Genomic DNA, 20,539 nt, shown 5'->3' with positions numbered 1-20,539 from the left:
CCTCATTGGGAAAAAAATAAAAAAATCCAAAAAAGACACAAAATCCGAAACAGTTCAGTTAACCTGTACTTTATTAATGAATAATAAAATTATTTGCATTTCTCATCCAGAGAACATAGTGTGCACTTTAATAAATTAATTTCAAAGAAATAATAAAGTTAACATTATCAAGCTTTAAGGCCAGTTGTGTAATAAATTATCGTTCAAGCAGAACAGAAATGGTATTATTAGCCGTCAAAGCTATATAAAGTCTGTGACCAAAGCTACATGACTTAAGTGAACTGGATGCCCAACTGAAAAGGAGCAGTTTGACTTCAGCTATACAATATGCATAGTCTGCAGGCAAACTAGGCCTTTATAGCTCCATAAAGGAAAAAAAAGAAGTATTTTCAAGCAATTTACAGACTGCCAAAACAGGCTTTTTTTTGGGGGGGGGGCTAATTTCCAAACTGGATGTCTATTGCCTTTTCAGGTTGTTCCATATGTGTTTTATGTCTTGCTTCATTGTTACAGAAAATTTTGGCCTATTCTCATTTTTAAAAAAAGTTCAATCAATAGCTACAACAAATCTATTCCAATATTACATAAACATTAAACTACCACATCACATTTTCAGGCTCCTCAATCTCACCACAAACACACTGTGCTTTACCAGAGCAACTTCTGCATGGGCTATAAAATATTTCAAAATCAGTCTATAAGTGTTAGCAGTTGTCATTTGTCAGAAGATAATATAAGCTATATTCTTGTACAGAATGTTAATTTGCTAAGCAATGCACCTATTCACTGGGGAATATAACAGAAAAACAATATGAATAAAGGTCAACATTGGCGCAAAAATACATTTTAAGACTTCTGTGACAGCAAACATAACAAATCAAAATGATTAACAAAAGTTAAGATGGCTGACATAGTTTTGTGCATAATTCCCATTTAAAGACCAGTCAACCTATCTAAAAGAAAGGCAGCAATGAAAACACTGTCAATTAAGACACTTTCAACACACTATTTTTTTCAAAGACCTAACATTGAAAAATATAATCCTCTACATCTCATTGTGGATTAAACGCACCGTAATATAAATGATCCAATTTAGTCATTTTTGAGACAGTGACAATAAAACCCCAAATGGTTAAATATTGTAATCAGGACTGAGGGAAGTGAGGACGAAGTGCGTATCAATATCCTGTTAAAAGTGGTCTTATGTAAGTCACATATAATCTCAATCTCAGATCAATCCAGATCAGAGAAGTCACAGAAAATATCAATTAGGTTTTTGTATTTCTATCACAAAGAATGGCCTTTAAATGTCATAGTTTTGTCATAAAATAGTAAGTTGGTTATCCATATAAGTAGCAATACAGGTTTTAACTACTATCAAATTAGTTCAGATTAGAAGATAATATTGTTCATGTAGGCAGACTATTGTTTATACCATTTTGTTAAGGTTTGGAGTAAACATTACTTTGACATGCAGCGGGACACCCAGGCCACCAGGAAAGGCATGAGAGCTCTTAAATTACAGCTTAGACATGCAGCATCTCATGCTTGGATGAGGAAGCTTACTTTAAAGTCTACCGCAGTTCAGCATTCAGACCAGCTGCATCCAACTTACCAGGCTACTGTCCAAACCAAGCGGGACCAGTTCCAACACTTGTCTTAAGTCACTGCTGATAGGACATTTCTTCCCATTAGCTCTGCTGCATCCAAATTTACTGAAAATTTGATGACAGATTAAAGCAACTACCCAACCACATCAATATTAAACATCTCAGCAATTGCACGAAATGAAGAGAATGAGATGCCTGTGGTCTGCATACATGCAAAGAGTTCGACCTTTAACTTTTTATAATTCAGCTCTTCCTTTCGCACCAGGCCTCACTCTGTATTTCATTCATTTTGATTTGCAAACTGTCCATGTAGTGATATGTATGAAAGCATGAGTAAAAGAGGACATTTTAGGTTGCCAAAGACAGAAACTGAATAAGTAGAGTGAGTGACTCTCTGCTTCTTCTCTGAATACGAGCACTTGCATGAAGAAAATAAGTCTTTAGTCAATCTCAGCTCTTTGTCAAGTTGGCATTTCTTAGAGTTCTTGGTCATTGTTAGTGGTCACCAGTGTCAGAGTGTTAAAGAGTATGTGCATCTACCTGAATTCACTGGTTTCACCACATGTGTAGAAGGTGAACTATGAGTTGGAGTGATTTTCTTTTTTTAGGTTAAGCTACTCTGTACCTTGCAAGTAATGCTGACTATAAGACAGTTATTCAGCATTCTTCTTCTATTTTCCTTTAATTTGTATGGTGAAATGTTGCAAAATTGGGTTTGTGAGTTGGTCCAGACTCAGCAAAAATAGAAAAATTGTTTGACACGAACTTTTTCTGGCCTTGCAACAAGCTGGCAACCTATACAGGGTGTGCCCTGCCTCTTGGATGGATTAATGGATGGATGGATTAACTTTTTCTTGCAATGAATCAAATTATTTGATTTGTATCTATAACTTTTCTATCAAGTGTTTGACTGTGGGTCTAGAAGTCAAAGATTCCTTCAATGCTCTTCATTTCAAATTTGGATTTATTTTATTTTTTTCTCTTTTTTTTTGCAATTTATGATAGTAAATATGAAAGCCTGGTCATTTTTTTTATATAAAGTCAAAATATTTTTCTAGCAAAGCTATTTTCTTATTCCTGTATTGATTGAATATTTTGTCTTACATGTGTATGGCCACTTGCATACATATGTGTACATTCATTTACTGTATAGTTTGTAGTCATTTTAGTACCCTATGAAAAGTCTGTATGCAACTGGGCATAAAAGTGTTAGACAAAATATCAAAACATCGTTCATATAGAAAGGATTTATTTGTACAACTTGCAACATAATCTGTTAACTGCCCTGTAAAAATATTTAAAAAGTGGCTTCACCCACAATGGTGTGTACATACAGTATGCAGTTGTGTGTCTGTCAGTAAGTGTGGTTATGCCAGCTGTATGTGTGACTGGCTGAGAAACTCTGAGTTTCCCTTTGGGTGAGGTACAGTCTCCTCCACAGTCTTTAAAAGGTCTGAGGGGCTGTTGCCAGGTCCCTGTGACAGGAAGTCGAAATGTTCATCTGATGCCTGTAGTTTGCACTCTCTAATAAAGAGTTCTGTACCATCCCAGTTGCTAAGGTCATCATGGACATTGCTGCGTTCACTACCATTACTGCTGCTGCTGTTGTTGAGTGCAGAGGAGAGACCAGGGGCACGGTTGGTCAAAGGCTGACTGAGATTATGCACGGAGAGGGACTTCCCAAGACCGCCTCCCCAGTCAGAAGCCCTCCCATCTGGGCTTGAAGAGAGAAGCAGCAGGGGCTTCACCTCAAGGCTCATGTGCCTTCTCCAGATCCCCTCAGATTTCAAGTCAGGCTTCTCCTGCAGCTGAACCATTCCCTGGGCAGAGCCTGCCTCACTGTCACCCTCTTGGTCAGAATCCACACTGCATCCCACAACAACAGAGGGGCCAGAGCTTTCCTCATCCATTGCCACGCCATCTGTCATATCATCTGAGATGGGGTCAGCAGGGCATCGGAGGTGAGAGGGGTGAACCATGGGGGGGAGCTGAAGAGTGAAATTCCCTGTTGAGGAAGGTGGGGGTGGCAGATCTGGGAAGTGTGCTTTTTTGGGGGTACCATTGGTGGTGACCAAAGTTGGGTAAGGGCTATCAGGGGGCAATAGAGGTGATGGGGAGAGTGAGGCTGTGGATGGAGGATAGGATGGAGGTGCGGAATCTGGAGGAGCATCATCATCGGCTGGTGCCAGGATGAGTCGCAAGCCTCTTGGGTTAGCACCAAGGGAACGGCGCATGCCACTACTGTTGTCCCCTCCGCCACCAACAGGCTCACCTCCCTGAGGGGAGGGAAGATCCCTGCCAATAACTGAGCTCGGATAGTTCGAGTTGTGGTGCTGGTTTTCCAGCTCAAACAGGGGCAGGGAGGTGAGGGTGAGCGCTGAGGGGCCTTTCTGTAGAACTTGGCGGTAAACATCCAACAAAGAGTCCAACTTTGACTCAATTGAAGTTACCTGGGGACAAAAGAAAGAGTAAGAACATGGTTGAAAGGGCTGTTAGGAAGGAATAAATCCTTCCTGCAACCAAGGAAGATATTTCAATAACATTCCTTTAAATTTGTGCTTATATAGTTTCTGTATTCCCTTTTTTTTCTTAAACACACCTGCCTCTCTACTTTACACACACGTCCCAGCATGCTCATGCCCTCTAGAGAGTCTCCATCTGGGTGTAGTTTGTCCCTCATTTTCTTATCCACGGGAATCTGGCCTTTTCCCAGGATCTGATCCACCCTGATACACACACATACATTAGAGTTACATTATATTAGAAAATAATGATGTTGTAATATAAGACGGCATCCACAAGTCAGACAACAAACCTAAAGCAACAGCTGGATGTTAAGGTTAGAGTTAGTAAAACACACAACACACATGGCTTGAGGGTATCAGTGCTGTAATATACAAACCATCAATGGAAAAAATGTATTAGGATTGGATGTAATGCAGTTTGTTTGTGCTACAAATGCCGTTTCTTAAGTCACAACCAAAAGGAACAAAAACATGTAATTTATGAGCATTACAGTACACTTCAAATATAGTAAAACACACATAAACATTACTGTGCTTGAAAAACTACGGACAGATGTGTCCACCAGTGCTTATTCAGCCAGGTTAAAAAAAAAGAGACGAAGAAAGCATATTTCATGATATTTTCAGATATGTTAAAAACTGAGTGAGATGCTTCATGCAGCACTGCATTCAAATTACCAGAGGATCTAGCCAGTCCTCTGAATGTCAGAATATTTATTAAATGCTTTTCTTTGTTCTTTGACACAGTTATTTTCAGTTAGTGAAGTAGAACACAGTTTTGTGTTTTCACTCAAAAAAAAAAAAAAAAAAAGCACTTCCAAACCACCCACAACTGCATTCAAACTAGCAGCATTCACATACAATAATGTTTGGAACTGATGGAATTACGAATGCAAAAAGTACCATCAGATTTTGAACCATCATGCAATAACATCTGGAAAGCATTTGATTGGCAAGGGCTTCAGTTTTTCAGCATGACAATGATCCCAAACACACTTTCAGTGCTGTAAAAGCATACCTGGATAGAAAAACAGACAATGGAACACTGTGGATTGGCCTCCCCAGCCTAGCCCTCAACATTATTGAAGCAGTGTGGGAATCATCTTGACACAGAACGGAACAAAAGGCAGAAACATCCAAAGAAGCGCTTTGAATGTCCTTCAAGAAGCCTGCAGAACTATTCCTGAAGACCACTTAAAGAAACTGCAAGAATGTTGCCTCAGAGAGTTCAGGCTGTGTTGAAAAATAAAAGTGGTCTTGGACTTTCAAGCTCCTTAGAATTGTACAGACCATGTTTTTTTTGTTTTTGTTTTTGCCTTATTTATTTCCATTTATGTTTGCACATGTTTTAATAACTCACTGTACCTATTTCCATTTTCCTAGCAAAATTTAAAGAAATGAGGGCTGTCTCAAGACTTTTGCACATTACACATACACTCACATAAATAAGTGGATTACATATTATTTTGACGTCATTTAAGACTGGGGCTTTTAAATAAGACAATCCTCAAACTCTGAAGCTTCTAAACATAGCTCCATGGAGCTCTTGTTAAGTCTGCACACACAGCTGCAACTCAGTCCGGAGGTTACTCCAATCTTCTAGAAGTAAAATCAGAGTATTAAAAACCTTTGATTCCTTTACTATAGACTTGGTCAGTGTCAAGAATAAAATCATAAAATAGTTCAAGTACTGAACGAATGTTATAGTCTAGTACTTGAACTTCTGAAGGACCACTGCAGTGGTGTTGTAACATGAATGAAAAACCTGTACCAACTAGTACTTAGTTAGGCATGTGGATGCCATTTTCCGTGAAGAAAAGTCTCATAATTACTTTAGTGAAATGATCACTGCACAAAAGTTGTCAAAAAATCAAATTTTTAGATTTGAAAAAAACATCTCAAATACAAGCATATGCAAATTAATACTGGCTGACCCAGGTATGAGGGTATGGTAAAGTTAGTAGGGAAGCATTCGGAGGAAGGATGAAAAAGGGGGTAAACCTAACCCTGGTGTAGACCGTTTCCTGCTGGCCTGGCTGTAATATAAATGCAGGAAGGGAGAGGAAAAGGTCTTGACATGCCTGCGCAAAGGCCTTGGAGGAGGACCCACTATAGTGTCTAGTCTGGGAGAGAGAGGGAACACATGTACAGACACACACATATATATATATATCCTCTGGAAAAGAAATATTTACTTAGAAGAAGGTTAAAGTTTTTATTATTCAAAATGATTTTATATGAAGTGGTTTATAACTTATGGTGTTAGCAGGAATTGCAGCAAAATCTGTTGGAACACCCGCCTGCTCTGGTACATATATATGTGTGTCTGGTACATCCATACTCATAAACTGAAAGCAGGAACAGAGGCATTTTTCATTATCAGTCAGTGTGCATGCAAAATGTGTCCTAACCTGGTCTGAAGGCTCTTGATGCGACAGAGCATGTCCAGGTGACCTGCAGAATACTGCTCAATGACGTCTTTCACATCATACGGACGCAGCGTCTCCTTAAACTTCTTCTTTGCTACATGGAACTTCATGATCCTACCCATGCAAAATGCACATAAACACAAAGTGACTGGTGAGAGTCTGAGGGGAAGAGCAAAGTTAAAATTAAGTGAAATCTAGTGTGTAATTACTAAACCCAACCATCAGATGGCAGCAGCAACTTTGAGAAAACCCAAAGGGAGGTTCTCGTTGCTCTTCACTGTTGATCTTTTCTTTTGGAGCGTAACAAAGATAATACAAAATTTCAGACGCTTTCAGGAGTATCTGATGGAAAACCAGTGCATAATAGCCGAAATGAACATATGTGAAACTTGAGTGTAACTTTCTTTCTCCTTTTATTTGGTGAACAGAGCCACTGCTGAGTAATAATATTGATCCAGGTAAGGAGATCTCTGTTCTCGGTTCATTTAGAGTCCCCGGTGATTTCTGATAGTTTCCCACTGCCTATTTTTCTCACTGTCTAAATGGAAGCAACAGTGACAGATGACCCTCTGTAATAACAGCCCTGACAGAGGAGGGGGTGTCCAACCCTCAACCCGACACCCTGGGAAAGCCCTGGGATCTGGCTGCCCATGGAGATGGCCTGCTGAGTGTGCAGTCCAGCCAGGGTTGGGTGGTAGTAGCATGGCCTGTAGATGTGAACGTATCTGTGTATTTGTATGTGTATCTATAGAGATGGTGATAGAGGGGTTTAACAAGCATCATTACACAAAAGCAGGATATAAAGTCTTTGCATGCAAATCCCTAATCCTGACAAAAATCCAGATCAGATGATAGAATGACTGGATACTGTTACTAAACTATCAAAAGGCTGAGAGGCTGATTTCATTTGTGTAAAGACTGGAGACTTAAATCAAATGGTTACATAACTAACTACTTTCTATTAGGCTACAATGATAAAATCAGTTAAATGGAAAATTATACAGAACTTTCCTTTCATTGTTCTGTATTGTTTGATTCTCTCTGTTCCCTTCCCCTCAAAAGGCTTTGCCTTTTGCCAAGCCACAGTTGTAAATAAGAAATTGTTCTTAATCTGTTTGCCTGGTTAAATAAAGGTTTAAATAAATAAAATTTCTAACTGAACTGCGTTGAGAGAGAAATCCGAGATAGAAAGAATACAACTCAGTTTAGATTTAAGTTACCTCTCATCTTATATTTAGAAATATAAATGCATAAAGATCCATTGTAAACAGTTTTATTGCATATGCATGTAGAAAACATGTAGAATGTGCAGTGCTATTATGTAGTTCGACCCCTTTTGTCTCTTTATTACTTGGGAATCATCAATTTTATGATCTGCAAAATTTGGACAGTAAAATTTGGATTCTTATTAACTCACAGGAAATTAAGTGCAACAATTTGTAATTTTTAAAAAAAATTCTTCATTCAGACATGAAAACAGGCATCCACACAATGAAAGAAGGTGAGAAGAAGCGGTGGGGTGAGAGAATCACCTGGCGCCGGTTGGATAAACACTCGTTCACAGGGTGCTGGTGCCAGTGGAAGAGAGCAGGGTCTGCTGAAACACATCCACACACATTCATGCATACAAAAAACAAAAAAGTCTGTGCAGGATTGCCGCCTTGGGCAAACTTTCAAAGCCAACAGGAGGTCATATCGATAAAGAAAAAAAGAGATGAAAACTCTGTTTAAAGCATTCCTTTGTGAACCATGGTACCAATGGATAAATTAATGCTTTTCATGACTAATGCAACTTGTAGTAAAGAAAGATAAGGTTGTATATTGTGTATATTGTGTTTTGTGTATAAGATGTAACTTGTTGGTGTATGTTGGGGTGTTGGTCCTTCGTGTAGGCAGTATTAGGGGGCTCTGCGGTGGTTAAATTAACTTAGTCAAGGCCTGCAGATTGAACCAGTTATGATCATTTTGATCGATATCATATAACAGTAATCTCAAACTTAATTCCCATATATCATCGTGCTTTTCAACCAATCATAAAAATTGGTATCATTAATAATACAATCTCTTGTCTGTAACAAAAATACTAATAACAGTATCCTCTTTAATCTTAATTAATATACCATCACAATGTCATCACCAGCAGGTTGTCAGGCACCAAGTGTGGACTTCAGGAACTCGGCGTTCTTGTGCAAGAAGTTTCCATCAGGTAGCTGTTCCGCTCTGTTTCCATTTTAGTGTGGTGGCTCTCAAACATTTTCTGGCATGCCTCACTTCAAAAGGCAAAAAGAGTTCATGCTCCACTTTTTAATCAATTAAAAATAAAATCAATAAAGCTTAAATAAGGGTCAGTTGAATAGCATCAGCAAAGTCTTGTTAGTGTATTTTCCCTAAAAATATTTAATATTCAGCATTAAACTTGACCTAATTTTTTTTTTACTCCCATGCCTGACCTGCCTGATGCTGAGAACTACTGGTATAATATTCTGAAGCCTATTAATTAGCTGACTGCTGGTCTGCTGGCTGGTCTCAGCAGTGTGTACGCAATTGCACACGCTGCTGTTTACTGCACTATACAACTGATGTAGCATAGATTACACAAATATGTACATAGCTTTTTACAGCTCAGATTCTTATTTGTATAGTTGCATAGTATAGTTTTTCTTTTTTTTTTGCCTGGCATCTGTTGTGGACAGAAAAGACAGACATTCATTGTACAGGGAAACATGTTTCTTTAGTGTGCATATGACAATAAAACTTGAAGTGGATGTAGTAGGAGATCCAGAGTTTCACAGTTTGCTGTATTGGTAATTACAAAACAAGAAAAACAACTTTCTGACTTTTTGATTTATTTTCTATTGTTTCACATTCATTTGGCACAGTAGTGCAGGGGTAGCACAGTGGGGCAGGGATTAGCACTTTGCATCTTGTCCTGTACCTGTGTGGGTTTTCTCCAGGTATTCCAGTTTCCTTCTGCAGTCCAAGCTTTTTAACCTCCTGAGACCCTGCGTCCACATATGGGGATATTACATTTTGGCTTTGCTGCACCTTATACTTCATTGCATGCAATAGTATTTTATACTTTGTTAAGTCATGTTGTTTTTGTTGTGTTATGCTATAAAATAATCTCAGTGTCCACAACTGAGGACATCTTTTTTTTCTCACAAAAGTATGTAACAGCCATGTGAAAAAATACAACTTCCTGTTCAAAGAGGAAGCTTAGTATATATACATATCAGGTCCATCTAATCACAAATACCTAGGAGAAATTGAAAATGCATCGCAAACAGGAGTTTGGGTCTCAGGAGGTTAAGTTAACTGGTGATTCTAAGGTCTGATGTGAAAGTGTGTGGTTGTCTGTTTCTCTGTGTTACCTCTGTGATAGACTGGTGATCTGTTTACGGCTCAGTACATAGCAATATAGATTAATGCATTTCATTAGAGTAGCAAACTTTTCTGGCAAGCCCCACTTTAGAAGCTCAAAAATGTACTCCCCACACCTAACAGTTTTTTATCAATTACTTACAATAATATGTAACATAATAATAATCCAGGTTGACTTTTACTTATATATTGATTTATATGTTTATATGTGTGTTTGTTCATTTTCTCTTCACTTCTGTTTGACTTCATATTTTTCACCTGTTTGTTGGTGCCCCACCTGTGCTGGCTCTGTACCCAACCAAAAATTCTGCATCCCACAGTTTGAGAACTACTTGGATAATATATTGTACCCTGTCATTTCGCCGTTGGCTTTGAAGTGCATAGATTAGGCTAATCAGAGTTTCATGGTATTGTTACAGACTGTTCTCATCTCTGAGGCATCAATTAAGGCTGTTCTGTTCAAGCCGCTGACATGGCTCATTAATCAGAAGGTGTCCTTTTGGGGGTTGTGCTCCTATGGCATTAGTGAGTTGGGGATGTCTCTTCCAACTCATCAGCAGGTTTGGCAGGAGCACATTTTAACTCAAACCACCATCTTTTACTAAACTTAGCTGTTGGTGCCTAAACCTAGCCAGCAAGTGAAAACAAAAGGAACATGCAAAGTGCAAAAGCACAAACATCCCAAAAGGAAATAGACAAGATTCTCCTTCCTGACAAACATGCGATTTATGCAGCTGTCACTCCTCCAGCCTCCTAATCCTGACTTTGTTGGTCTGTAAAAAGGGACCATTATTTCTGGACACCGGTGATTCCAACACATTAGCACTTGTTTATAGTGCAGAGGCAAAAAGACATTGTGATGAGGGATGCAAATATGTTGATGTGTAATGTTACTACAAAAAAAAAGAAGAAAGAAAGAAAGGAAAAAAAAGTACACAACAAAAACAGTGTTTCCATTACAGCTGACTGGAGCTAGAACTAATAATCAGGAGTGGTAGTTTTGATGTTAACAGTGACCAATAGATAAAAGGAGATAAAAGATCATTTGTGGACTGTTTTTCAAAACCTTAAAAAGCAGACCACCTTAAAAAGCCCTAAACTTGTCATTTTAAATGTAGCAATTGTTTTTTGTTTTTGATTTTTTATTTTACAAGAGATGAGTATATTTAAACCAATGATTTGAACAAGTGGGTAAAGCTGAGGAGTTATCAGCTTCATATTTATCAAAACGACATGATTGCATCAATCCTGCCATTCAGTTCTCTAAAACAGTGGTCCCCCACCTTTTTTGAGCCGCGGACCGGTTTAGTGTTAGAAAATATTTCCACGGACCGGCTTTTAAGGTGTGGCGAATAAATACGTCAAAATAAATGATACGACCATAACCAAGTGTGATATTTTCTACGTATAATAATAAAAAACGGGAATCCACTTTGTATTCGTATGCAACTCTATCAGCAGCGTTCTCGTAACATCCCGCCTCAACATGAATAACAGGCTCTCTGCCCACAGCGCTCCCTGGTCAGCTGTTAGAGCCATGGTAAAACATGCCTTCAAAATAAGATACACCGCAAAAACAAATACAGTAGAAATCACCTCAGTCGGATTCAAATGGCCCAGTTTGGGGTCTATTATCGAATTTCGCTGCAATGGCTTCTGCTTCATCTATGAATTTGCTTCTGCAAATTTTATAATCTGAAATTTTACTCGTAAGTGCAAGTTTGTAGCTTACACTTGCCACGATTGTCCCCGGTGAAATGAACTGATATAAACACTAAAACAATTTCCAGGCGTTGTTAGTGTGTGTGTAGTTGTGCACGAACGAGCCGATGCATGGAAGTGGGCGGACAGGAGCTGAGGAGGGTTTTAGCGCTAAACTCATCCAGTTTATGCGATCACATTTAACTGGAAATTTATTACAATGGGACCAGATTTTTCATCCGAGGTAGGTGAATATCCGACGGATTTATGTGATGATTTTATTGGAATTAATGTTAGGAAAAATCAGGACCTGCAGATGCCATCCAACTAGAGCGAAAACCCGATTTGTGCGACTTCGACTTAGGTGATTTTTACTGTATAAAGCGCATGAAAAATACAACTCACCATAACACTGAATCAGTGTAAGCCCCCTGAGCTTGTTTCTCTGATACTCATTTTTGCTGGCTTCTGGTTTGACTGGGTTCGGCCGATTTCACATGGAGCGTGGCTGCAGAGCCGCGGTGTCAAGCGCTGGAGAGTCAGTTTGATGGCTGGGTCTACCTCACTGCTATCCCCGGTGTTGATAAATAAAAATGGTAAATGGACTAGTTCTTACATAGCGCTTTTCTACTCTTGTTGAGCACTCAAAAATTTAAAGAAGCGTTATGTAGGTCAACCAACCGATTTCGTTAGACAGGCCTGAAGCTTCTGGGTTTAATTTTAGCGGTGACGTATCATGTGAGCAGAAACGTCTTGACACGTCAAGAGGAAGTCATGGAGGGAAGTAACGGAGCGAATCCGCCCATTTTTCAAAATAAAATATAGTTTAGGCGCAGATAATAAGTAAAACGGAAATAATTTAAGTTATTTACTCTTTATGTGCGGCCCGGTACCAAATGTCCCACGGCCCGGTACCGGTCCACGGCCCGGGGGTTGGGGACCTCTGCTCTAAAAGACAATTATATTTCTAAAATGTTGAACAACAAGCTGTGAAAAGTGAGACCTGATTGAGTTTTGAGAATAATGGATAAAAGCATTATTTTCTGCAGAGATGGCTTCCCCTTCTGTGTTATTTTTCGTAATAGTGCTCCTGAATTTTTCAATAAAACCTTCTTCAGTGTGACTTGATATTAGTATTTGAATGCACTTTTGCTGGTAAATTCTTCGAAAGTGAATTGCTGGCCCTCAAAGGCTTCAAGCCATTTGGTGATTCAGGGATGATTTTGACAAGTGTATTTGCAGCAGAAGCTCACCTGACAGCTCTGATGACAGCCTTGAGAGGTGCTGATAGATCCTCCACAGTAACATCGCAGTGGCAGCCTCTCTCATCAAAGGATTCCTCTGTGGTCATGCCTGTGTCCACTGAAAAAACAGTGGTACATCATCAATAACTATAGCTCTGTGGAGGAATTTTGGCACACTCTGCTTTGCAGAATTGTTTTTAATTCAGCCACACTGGAAACTTTCAATCGTGAACGGCCTGTTTAAGGTCATGCCAAAAGCATCTCAGTTGGATTTAAGTCTGGACTTCCACTCAGCCACTCCAAAACTTTCATTTTGCTTTTTTTAACCATTCAGAGATGGACTTGCTGGTATGTTTCAGATCACTGTCCTACTACATAATCCATGTGCACTTAAGCATCAGGGCATGAACTGATGGCTGGACATTTCCCTTTCAGGATTTCATGAACATTCACCTTAACTAAGGGTTCTTTTGTATCCTCCTGGATGAGTTTTCAGCGTACTATTGGAGTAATTTTGGTAGGCCAGGCACTCCTGGGAAGGTTCACCACTGTTCCAAGTTTTCTCAATTTGTGGATAATGGCTCTCACCGTTGTTTGCAGGAATCCCAGAGGCTTAGAAATGGCTTGGTAAGCTTTTCCAGACTGATAGATATCAATGACTTTGTTTCTCCTCTGTTCTTGAGTTTCTTTAGCTCAGAGCATGATGTGTTGCTTTTTGAGACCTTTTGGCCTACTGCACTTTGTCACACAGGTTCTATTTAAATGATTTCTTGATTCAACAGTTCTGGCAGGAATCAGGCCTGGGTGTGGCAAGTGAAATTGATCTCAGCTTTCCAAAAAAATGTGGTTAATTACAGTTAATTCATGATTTAGCAAACTGGTACTTTCTTCTAAGTGCAAAAAGAAATGCTGTAACATGGTTTAATATGACGGCTTTCTGAAAGCGTGACATTTAAATAAGTCAAAACATTACCACTAATCCAAGAAAATGTAGGTTCTCAGACACTGAAGTCATGATAATTGGACTTCTTTTTTCATTTGTGAAGACGTTTCACTTCTAATCCAAGAGACTTTTTCAGTTCTAAAGCAACTGATGGAGAGTCTCAGGTATTTAACCCCTAGTGGTAGTCCCGAGGGTCATTAACCCACTATTAATCATGTGAGTCATCACATGAACCAAAAAGCATAGTGTACTCAAACATAAACTAAACAATGTAGTGTATGCTGTGCAATACAATTAGGAATGCTTGGAGAAACAAACAGCCACTCCATAAACACAAGGCATAACACAGGACAGCCAGCTGAACAGGACAAGACTCAGCTGTACATCTGCACCTATTTCAGGGATGCTAAGGTTCACATTTTGGATCGAGAAGATGGGTGGTTTGACAGAACAGTAAAGTAGGCCATCTACATCCACTGTGAACGACCATCACCGCACAGAGGTGGTCGCTTATGATACCAGCTATCCGCCACCTAGAATGCAGCCTTCTCAGGCGATTCACCTTCCTTTCATATCTTGACCTATGTGACCTCAATAGCACGCATGATGGCGGGATGGGGCAATGTGATGGTAATGGCCCACACCTTGTTTCACACCTTGGCTCATGTGATGACTCACATGATTAATACTGGGTCAGCAACCCTCCGCACCTGGGACTCTCCATCAGTGGTTTTAGAGTTGAAGAAGCCTTTTGGGTGAGAAGTGAAATGTTCTCAGTAACTAAAAACAATGTCAATTCAATTTATATAGCGCCAAATCACAACAAACAGTCACCTCAAGGCCAGTTGCCTTCTTTTCAATCACAATTTGCAAGCAAAATTAATATATAATATTCATGATCCCAGGTAGTTTTTAGGATTTAGAGGGAATAGAAACTCTACAGTACCAGTCAAAAGCTGAGTGTGTCCAAAGTTTTGACTGGTACTGTACATTTGAAGAATATTTTTGGTTTCAACAAATCATAGCACAATATAGAAACCAACTTAATGTTTAAGAAAATATCACCCAAATGACAACAAATTAAATCAAACAACACAAATAACACAGCTGCATTAACAATGAGAAAACAGTGTGGCAGTAATTTTGACATGATGGTCACTGTGATGGTTTTCTTCAACTAAATTTACCACACTGAAAGGGTTTTGGCATGAACTTTAAGCACGTTAAGAGCAGGTCTTCAACCACCAGAAGACCAACCGCCAGACGACATAATTTTCTAAACTAAATCTGGTTGGGCAGTCATGGCCTTCATGTGTCACAGAATTGAGTTGGGTTGTGATTGGTTTGGATTGGTTCAAATTTAGCCCAAAAATTATCTCAGTTTTGGATCACATACTGTATAGCCCTAATATAGCCATGAAAGTATGTTTCTACCAATCAAAAAAAAGTACAAAAGTGAAAAGTCTTGAAATATAAGCACAGCCCCCCTCCCAAAAAACTTTAAAAGCCCCCCCCCTCAAAGTAATAACCCTTTTCATTATTTCAATTAAGATTATCATCCCATGTTGTTTTGTTGTCTCAGGCTTTTTAATGGAGCAGGGCCAGTTTAGAAAATGCCATGTCAGAATGAACCATGCTATGAAGAGGAGTTTAAAGCATGAAACCAAGTTTGGAGGGGCTTAAAATCGTTAATATTTGGATTTATTGCAGACAATTTAATATAGACAGAAAGATGACTGAGTCCTTGCACAGTCACATTAATCCATTAATCTCTAGATAAAATGTCTGGACAGCTATATATCAGCAGACTAGCCAGTCGTCATACTGCACCTGTATATGCCTGAGTCATTGTGGAAACAAGTGTCGACAGGGCAAACGGTATGTTTGAGGAAATGAACCGCTTTGGTGCAGGAAAGATGGCATAGATACAGGGAAGAATGAATTCCATGTATGAGCCTGTTCCATCTCTTCTATGTTCACACTGAGTGACACTGAAATGAAATACTTTTTTCAGTGTTTTTTTCCCCCCAAAATTCATTCTCAAACACTGACATAGGGAATCTTTAGAAAATTTGGGACCTCTACTAGAATAGGAAATCTGTGTATATGAACAATATTATCTTGAAATGTCTAACCCACTGTCATTTTAAATTAAAGAATAAACTTGCGCTACATACACTATAAAAAATTTCATATTTCTTCTGAAAGTGTCATTTGTCAGATGTTGGTTACAGCAAGATTACAGGCTCACCATCTGGGACAGCAGTACGAGGCTGGCTCTTCAACCGCAGCGATGGCCTAAACCGTGTCCGATCGTTGAAGCTCCAGCTCTTCTGCACTTTGGCAGGGCTGCCACCCATCAGCTCTGTGCTGCCCACCATCTCGTTGCCAGGGGAACAGCGTTGGCGGTCATTCATGGACGTCTGCCGGCTCTTCATACTCTGACCACGAGGGCTTGCCATGCGGACCCGTTCTTTGAAGCTCAACTTCTGACTGCAGGGAGGGAGGGAAGACAAGAGAGAGAAAGTGGAAGAGAAGCAGGGAAGATGATAGAGGATATGGTGAGAAACATTTAAACAAGTAGAGAGAAAGATTTGAGGTACAGAAGACGGTGGGAGTAGGAGGAATAGAAAGAGATATAAAGGGAAAAGTGAAGAATGTGAGTTAAAGATGGAAGTGACAGAGAAGGAACTTGTGTGTGACAGAGATTGGGGTTCAGAGAGAGACAAAAGGAGAGAGAGAAAAAGGGGATGCTGTCAACACCTATTTCCCCTCGGAGAGTGAGAAGAGCTCAGAGCGCAGACAAAGGGCAATGTTCTGTCTTTTCCTTTAGACCAAACATCATCCATCCGACTGACATGCCCAAAACATCAGCACAGTGCCAGACTGCCTACCAAGCTACCAAAAACAAATCCTCAGTGTTTGATCCTGACGTGTTGTAATCGTCATTCACGGCTGAAGCATAGTAGCATTAACACATCATCACCACATTCATTTTTAATCTACATTAAACAAATGACACCATTATTGAAAAAAAATGTTCTACATAGTGTTTGATTTATTTTTTACTTTTGAAAGAAATCTGTTCATTTTAATTTTATTTCTTCCCTTGCAAAAAGAACAAAAAGTTTCCAAGACTGTGATGGTGAATCACTCTCAACTAATATTTGTAGGTAAATCTAATGACACAGATATCAACTGTGGTCTCAACTGTTTAATGTAGTTATTATAATTAAAATTGAAATGCACTTATATTTCTATTGAATTAAACTAACGTGGTCTTCCTCTATCATTCCAATATTGGTCAGTTTAAGTAAATTACTCATTATATTGCCAAGTTTAAAAAATGCTCATATGTTTGGTAACCTTTGGGGGTGCAGAAAGTTCAAAATCAATGAGATGCACTGTAGCAATTGCTTTATGCTGTTTGGGCAAATTGATCAACATGCAATGTAAATCAATGAGAGAGATGCAAGATTCCAGCACAATTTCCATGCCAAAAATTCATCTTTTTTTGGGGAGCACAGTATCTCACCTGAGACTCAGTCATCAATTTGTTGATCTCCATTTGTTTCTTGAAACTTACAGACTTGTGCCATATTTCCATTCCTTTCTCTTACTTGTGTAGCAACCCTATTCAACACTGTATGGCTCAAGTTAAAACTACAAATTATTAGTGAGCAATACAGTGACAGCAGTTGTTTTACATTCTGAGTGAGCTATCATGTGCTTGTTATTATTACTGAAACAAAAAAAACAAAGAAAAAAATAGTGGATTAAGACAATCAGATACTTTTTGTATTACCATACTTTCCAACATTGATGGAAATTATGATTTAAATGGGAAGTACAGCAGTAAAACGGCAGTAGTGCTAATCTACAGTAAATAAAGAAAAGCTACATACGGAAATGTGCATAAACTACAACATATGCTGCTAAGGGATCATTTAAGGTGGAGTCCAGCTCCATGATTTCCTCATTTTATTTCTTAGTATTTGCTAAATTATCATTAGACAACTGTGGTTACTCACAAAATAAATAAAAGATATTGAAGTGGGTGGTTTCAGAATAGTTTCTGTTGAAGATGAACAGCACATAGGAAATATAAAGTGAAGGGATATTTAGACCTTGTATTTTTCTTTTTTCCCTGAACTGAGCATACATAGGTGTCTCCCTGTGAAACTAGAATAATACCCTTAATTTGTAATCAAACAAAAACAAATTATGAACAGGTCATGACAAGCAGCATGCCACAATGTAAGTTTATTGAATCATTTTTGAATGAAGGGGGTTTCAACATGCAATTTGTTTACTGCTGCAATTTTTCCTTAATTGGATTAAGGAAAAGTTAAGTAAAATATTACCTTGTAAAGCAAAGTCAACTTTTACAGTGAGTTTTGGTGGAATTCCCTTTAATTTGTGATGCAGTAACAAAGTCCTGTTTGGGACTGACAGGCAGCAAGCAGCAACAGTCAAAGAGACAAATCCCTTCAAGGGATGAAAAGAACTGAGGCAGAAAGTACTGTAAGAAGGCAAGTGATTTTTCTTTGTTCTCCTCCATGCCATTAGTCATTCATTCTCACAGGTTACTCTAAGGGCTTAGGGCAGGGCAGAGAGGATGCTGGGTAATACTGTAGGTACCTCCTATATTTCCGAGAATACCTTCTGAAGAGCCTTCCATTACTTAGGCCCTTGCTACAGCACACAAGGGAGAGATGAATGGAATGAGGGGAAAGGGATAGAGAAGAAAGGGGTAAATAAGGGAGGATATTAAAACTGGAGCAGATTTCAGCTCAGGATAGAGAAATTCTCTACAGTCAATATTGATGCGCAGTAAACACAAGGGCAGGGGACATACTTCAGAGAAGGATGGGAATGGGTGTATGTTTTCCTCAACTGGGGATGACAAACATATTTAGAGTACAAATTTAACAAATTTCCTGTCAGTGCCTTTTCTGTTGCATCCCTGATCTCAGACCAGACATTTAATAGACTTTAATTTGACAGCTCACTAATACAAAGTCTGTGTGATGTCCAGTTAAATCTCTGCAAATAGTGCAGGCAATTATCAAGGGGACTCAATACTAGCGAGCCAAATTCATATGTTGTGCCTCCTCTAACTATCTCTCTAGCTCTCTTTTCTAAACCAAATTTAATATTTCTAGTGCCAAGAATGCATTTAACAACTTTGTTTAATGTTCCATCCATCCATCCATCCATCCCTCCATCCATCCATCCATCCATCCATCCACTTCTGCTTATCCAATTCAGGGTTGCAGGGGAGCTGCACTCTTTCTCAGCTGCCATGGGGTGAGAGGCAGGGTACACCCTGGACAGGTCACCAGTCTGTCACAGGACTAACATTGAAAGACAGACAACCATTAACGTGCAGATTCACACCAACAGGCAATTTAGAATCACCAATTAATCTAACCCTACTAACTGCATGTCTTCAGGAGGAAGCCAGAGTGCCTGGAGAAAACCCACACAAACACAGGGAGAATGTGCAAACTCCGCACAGAAAGGGCCCAGCCAGATGGTGGATTTGAACCCAGGCAACAGTGCTGAGGCAACAGTGCTAACCACCGCGTGACTGTGCTGCCAATTAATTTTTAATGTTCTGATTCTCTCAAAATTGTTCATTTGTGAAAATATTGTGTGTAGCAAAAGTACTGTGTTAAGAAGGTCAGTTTCACATTCAGTTTGCTTGGCTACATATTAAAAACTGCCATACTTGCCAGTTTAGCTGGCTTAGTTTGGTGTGAACGCTGTTATTTGAGCTGTGTTGGAGAATAAGTAGCATTTTGACATGAAAGTACAGCATCACTGCAATAAACCTTTTCTGATAAGGAAGAAGGTGAGTCAGACTAACACACACATAAATGATGAGAAATAGTTCCCAGGTTAAACGAAGTCAACAGGAAATTTTAGAGAAGAAAAAAGTTACGTATTTCCCCCTGTTTTTCACTATCACTCGGACTAAATTATACTACACTCTACCAGAAGGTACAAACACACACACACACACACACACACACACACACACACACACACACACACACACACACACACACACACACACCTGCCTACACACATAACCTAACAATTAAACCCCCATTAATCTTTATTCCATGTTTCTTCTCACTGCCAATATCCAGCACACTTACACTCAGCATGATGTCCGCTGCAGCACTTTGTGGTGTGCCTAATGTTTACTACTGCTGGTGTTTACAAGTCTGCTTAAACAAAAACCACCAGCCGTTTACCACGGCACCTACCGCCGCCAAGCAGCCACAGTTGGCAGTCTGTAAAACCACTAATAACAGAGAGTGTTATGAGTTCCCTTGGTGGTGAAGAACATTTAGAAAAGAAGTAGTGTCATAAAAGTGTGCATAATTACGATTAAACAAGTGTAAATTGGATTTGGCTGCAACAAAAGTTTCTAAGAAAGGAAAACCTAATTAAACGCAGCCTTTTAAACAGGAGGATTTCTGGGGAATTAATGTTGTTGTGAAAGCAACAAAGCCTAATTAAATGCTATTTTGTTTAAGGATGAGAAGCACATTTGTTTGTGTGTTTGACTGAGACCATAAACTGTTTTTTTTTTTTTTTTCCTTTTTTTGTGTATGTGTGGTGGTGTTATAAAGTTAAATGCCTCGAAAGGTGCTGGCTCAACATAAGGCCCCCAAATGTTGCCAAAGAAGTG

The 20,539-nt window shown here is 39.2% G+C and overlaps 1 protein-coding gene across 1 annotated transcript in view; it reads right to left on the bottom strand.

Moving 5' to 3' along the window:
- Positions 1-137: 137 nt before the first annotated feature.
- The window catches only part of LOC115793159 (potassium voltage-gated channel subfamily KQT member 5-like), a 120,157-nt gene continuing 99,755 nt past the window's right edge, over positions 138-20,539 (bottom strand). Inside the window, exons 11-17 of the mRNA XM_030748001.1 lie at positions 18,475-18,528; positions 16,085-16,326; positions 12,900-13,008; positions 6,547-6,678; positions 6,142-6,258; positions 4,210-4,336; positions 138-4,060 (exon numbers count right to left, since the gene is read on the bottom strand). Of these exons, the coding sequence (XP_030603861.1) occupies positions 2,978-4,060; positions 4,210-4,336; positions 6,142-6,258; positions 6,547-6,678; positions 12,900-13,008; positions 16,085-16,326; positions 18,475-18,528 (1,864 nt within the window). The 3' untranslated portion in view covers positions 138-2,977. The remainder of the gene's footprint in view (positions 4,061-4,209; positions 4,337-6,141; positions 6,259-6,546; positions 6,679-12,899; positions 13,009-16,084; positions 16,327-18,474; positions 18,529-20,539) is intronic.

This window comes from Archocentrus centrarchus, chromosome 15 (assembly GCF_007364275.1).
Source record: "Archocentrus centrarchus isolate MPI-CPG fArcCen1 chromosome 15, fArcCen1, whole genome shotgun sequence".
In the NCBI taxonomy this organism is placed as follows: domain Eukaryota; kingdom Metazoa; phylum Chordata; class Actinopteri; order Cichliformes; family Cichlidae; genus Archocentrus; species Archocentrus centrarchus.
Note: the sequence above shows the minus strand (reverse complement) of the source record. Positions and strands in the feature narration are given on the sequence as shown.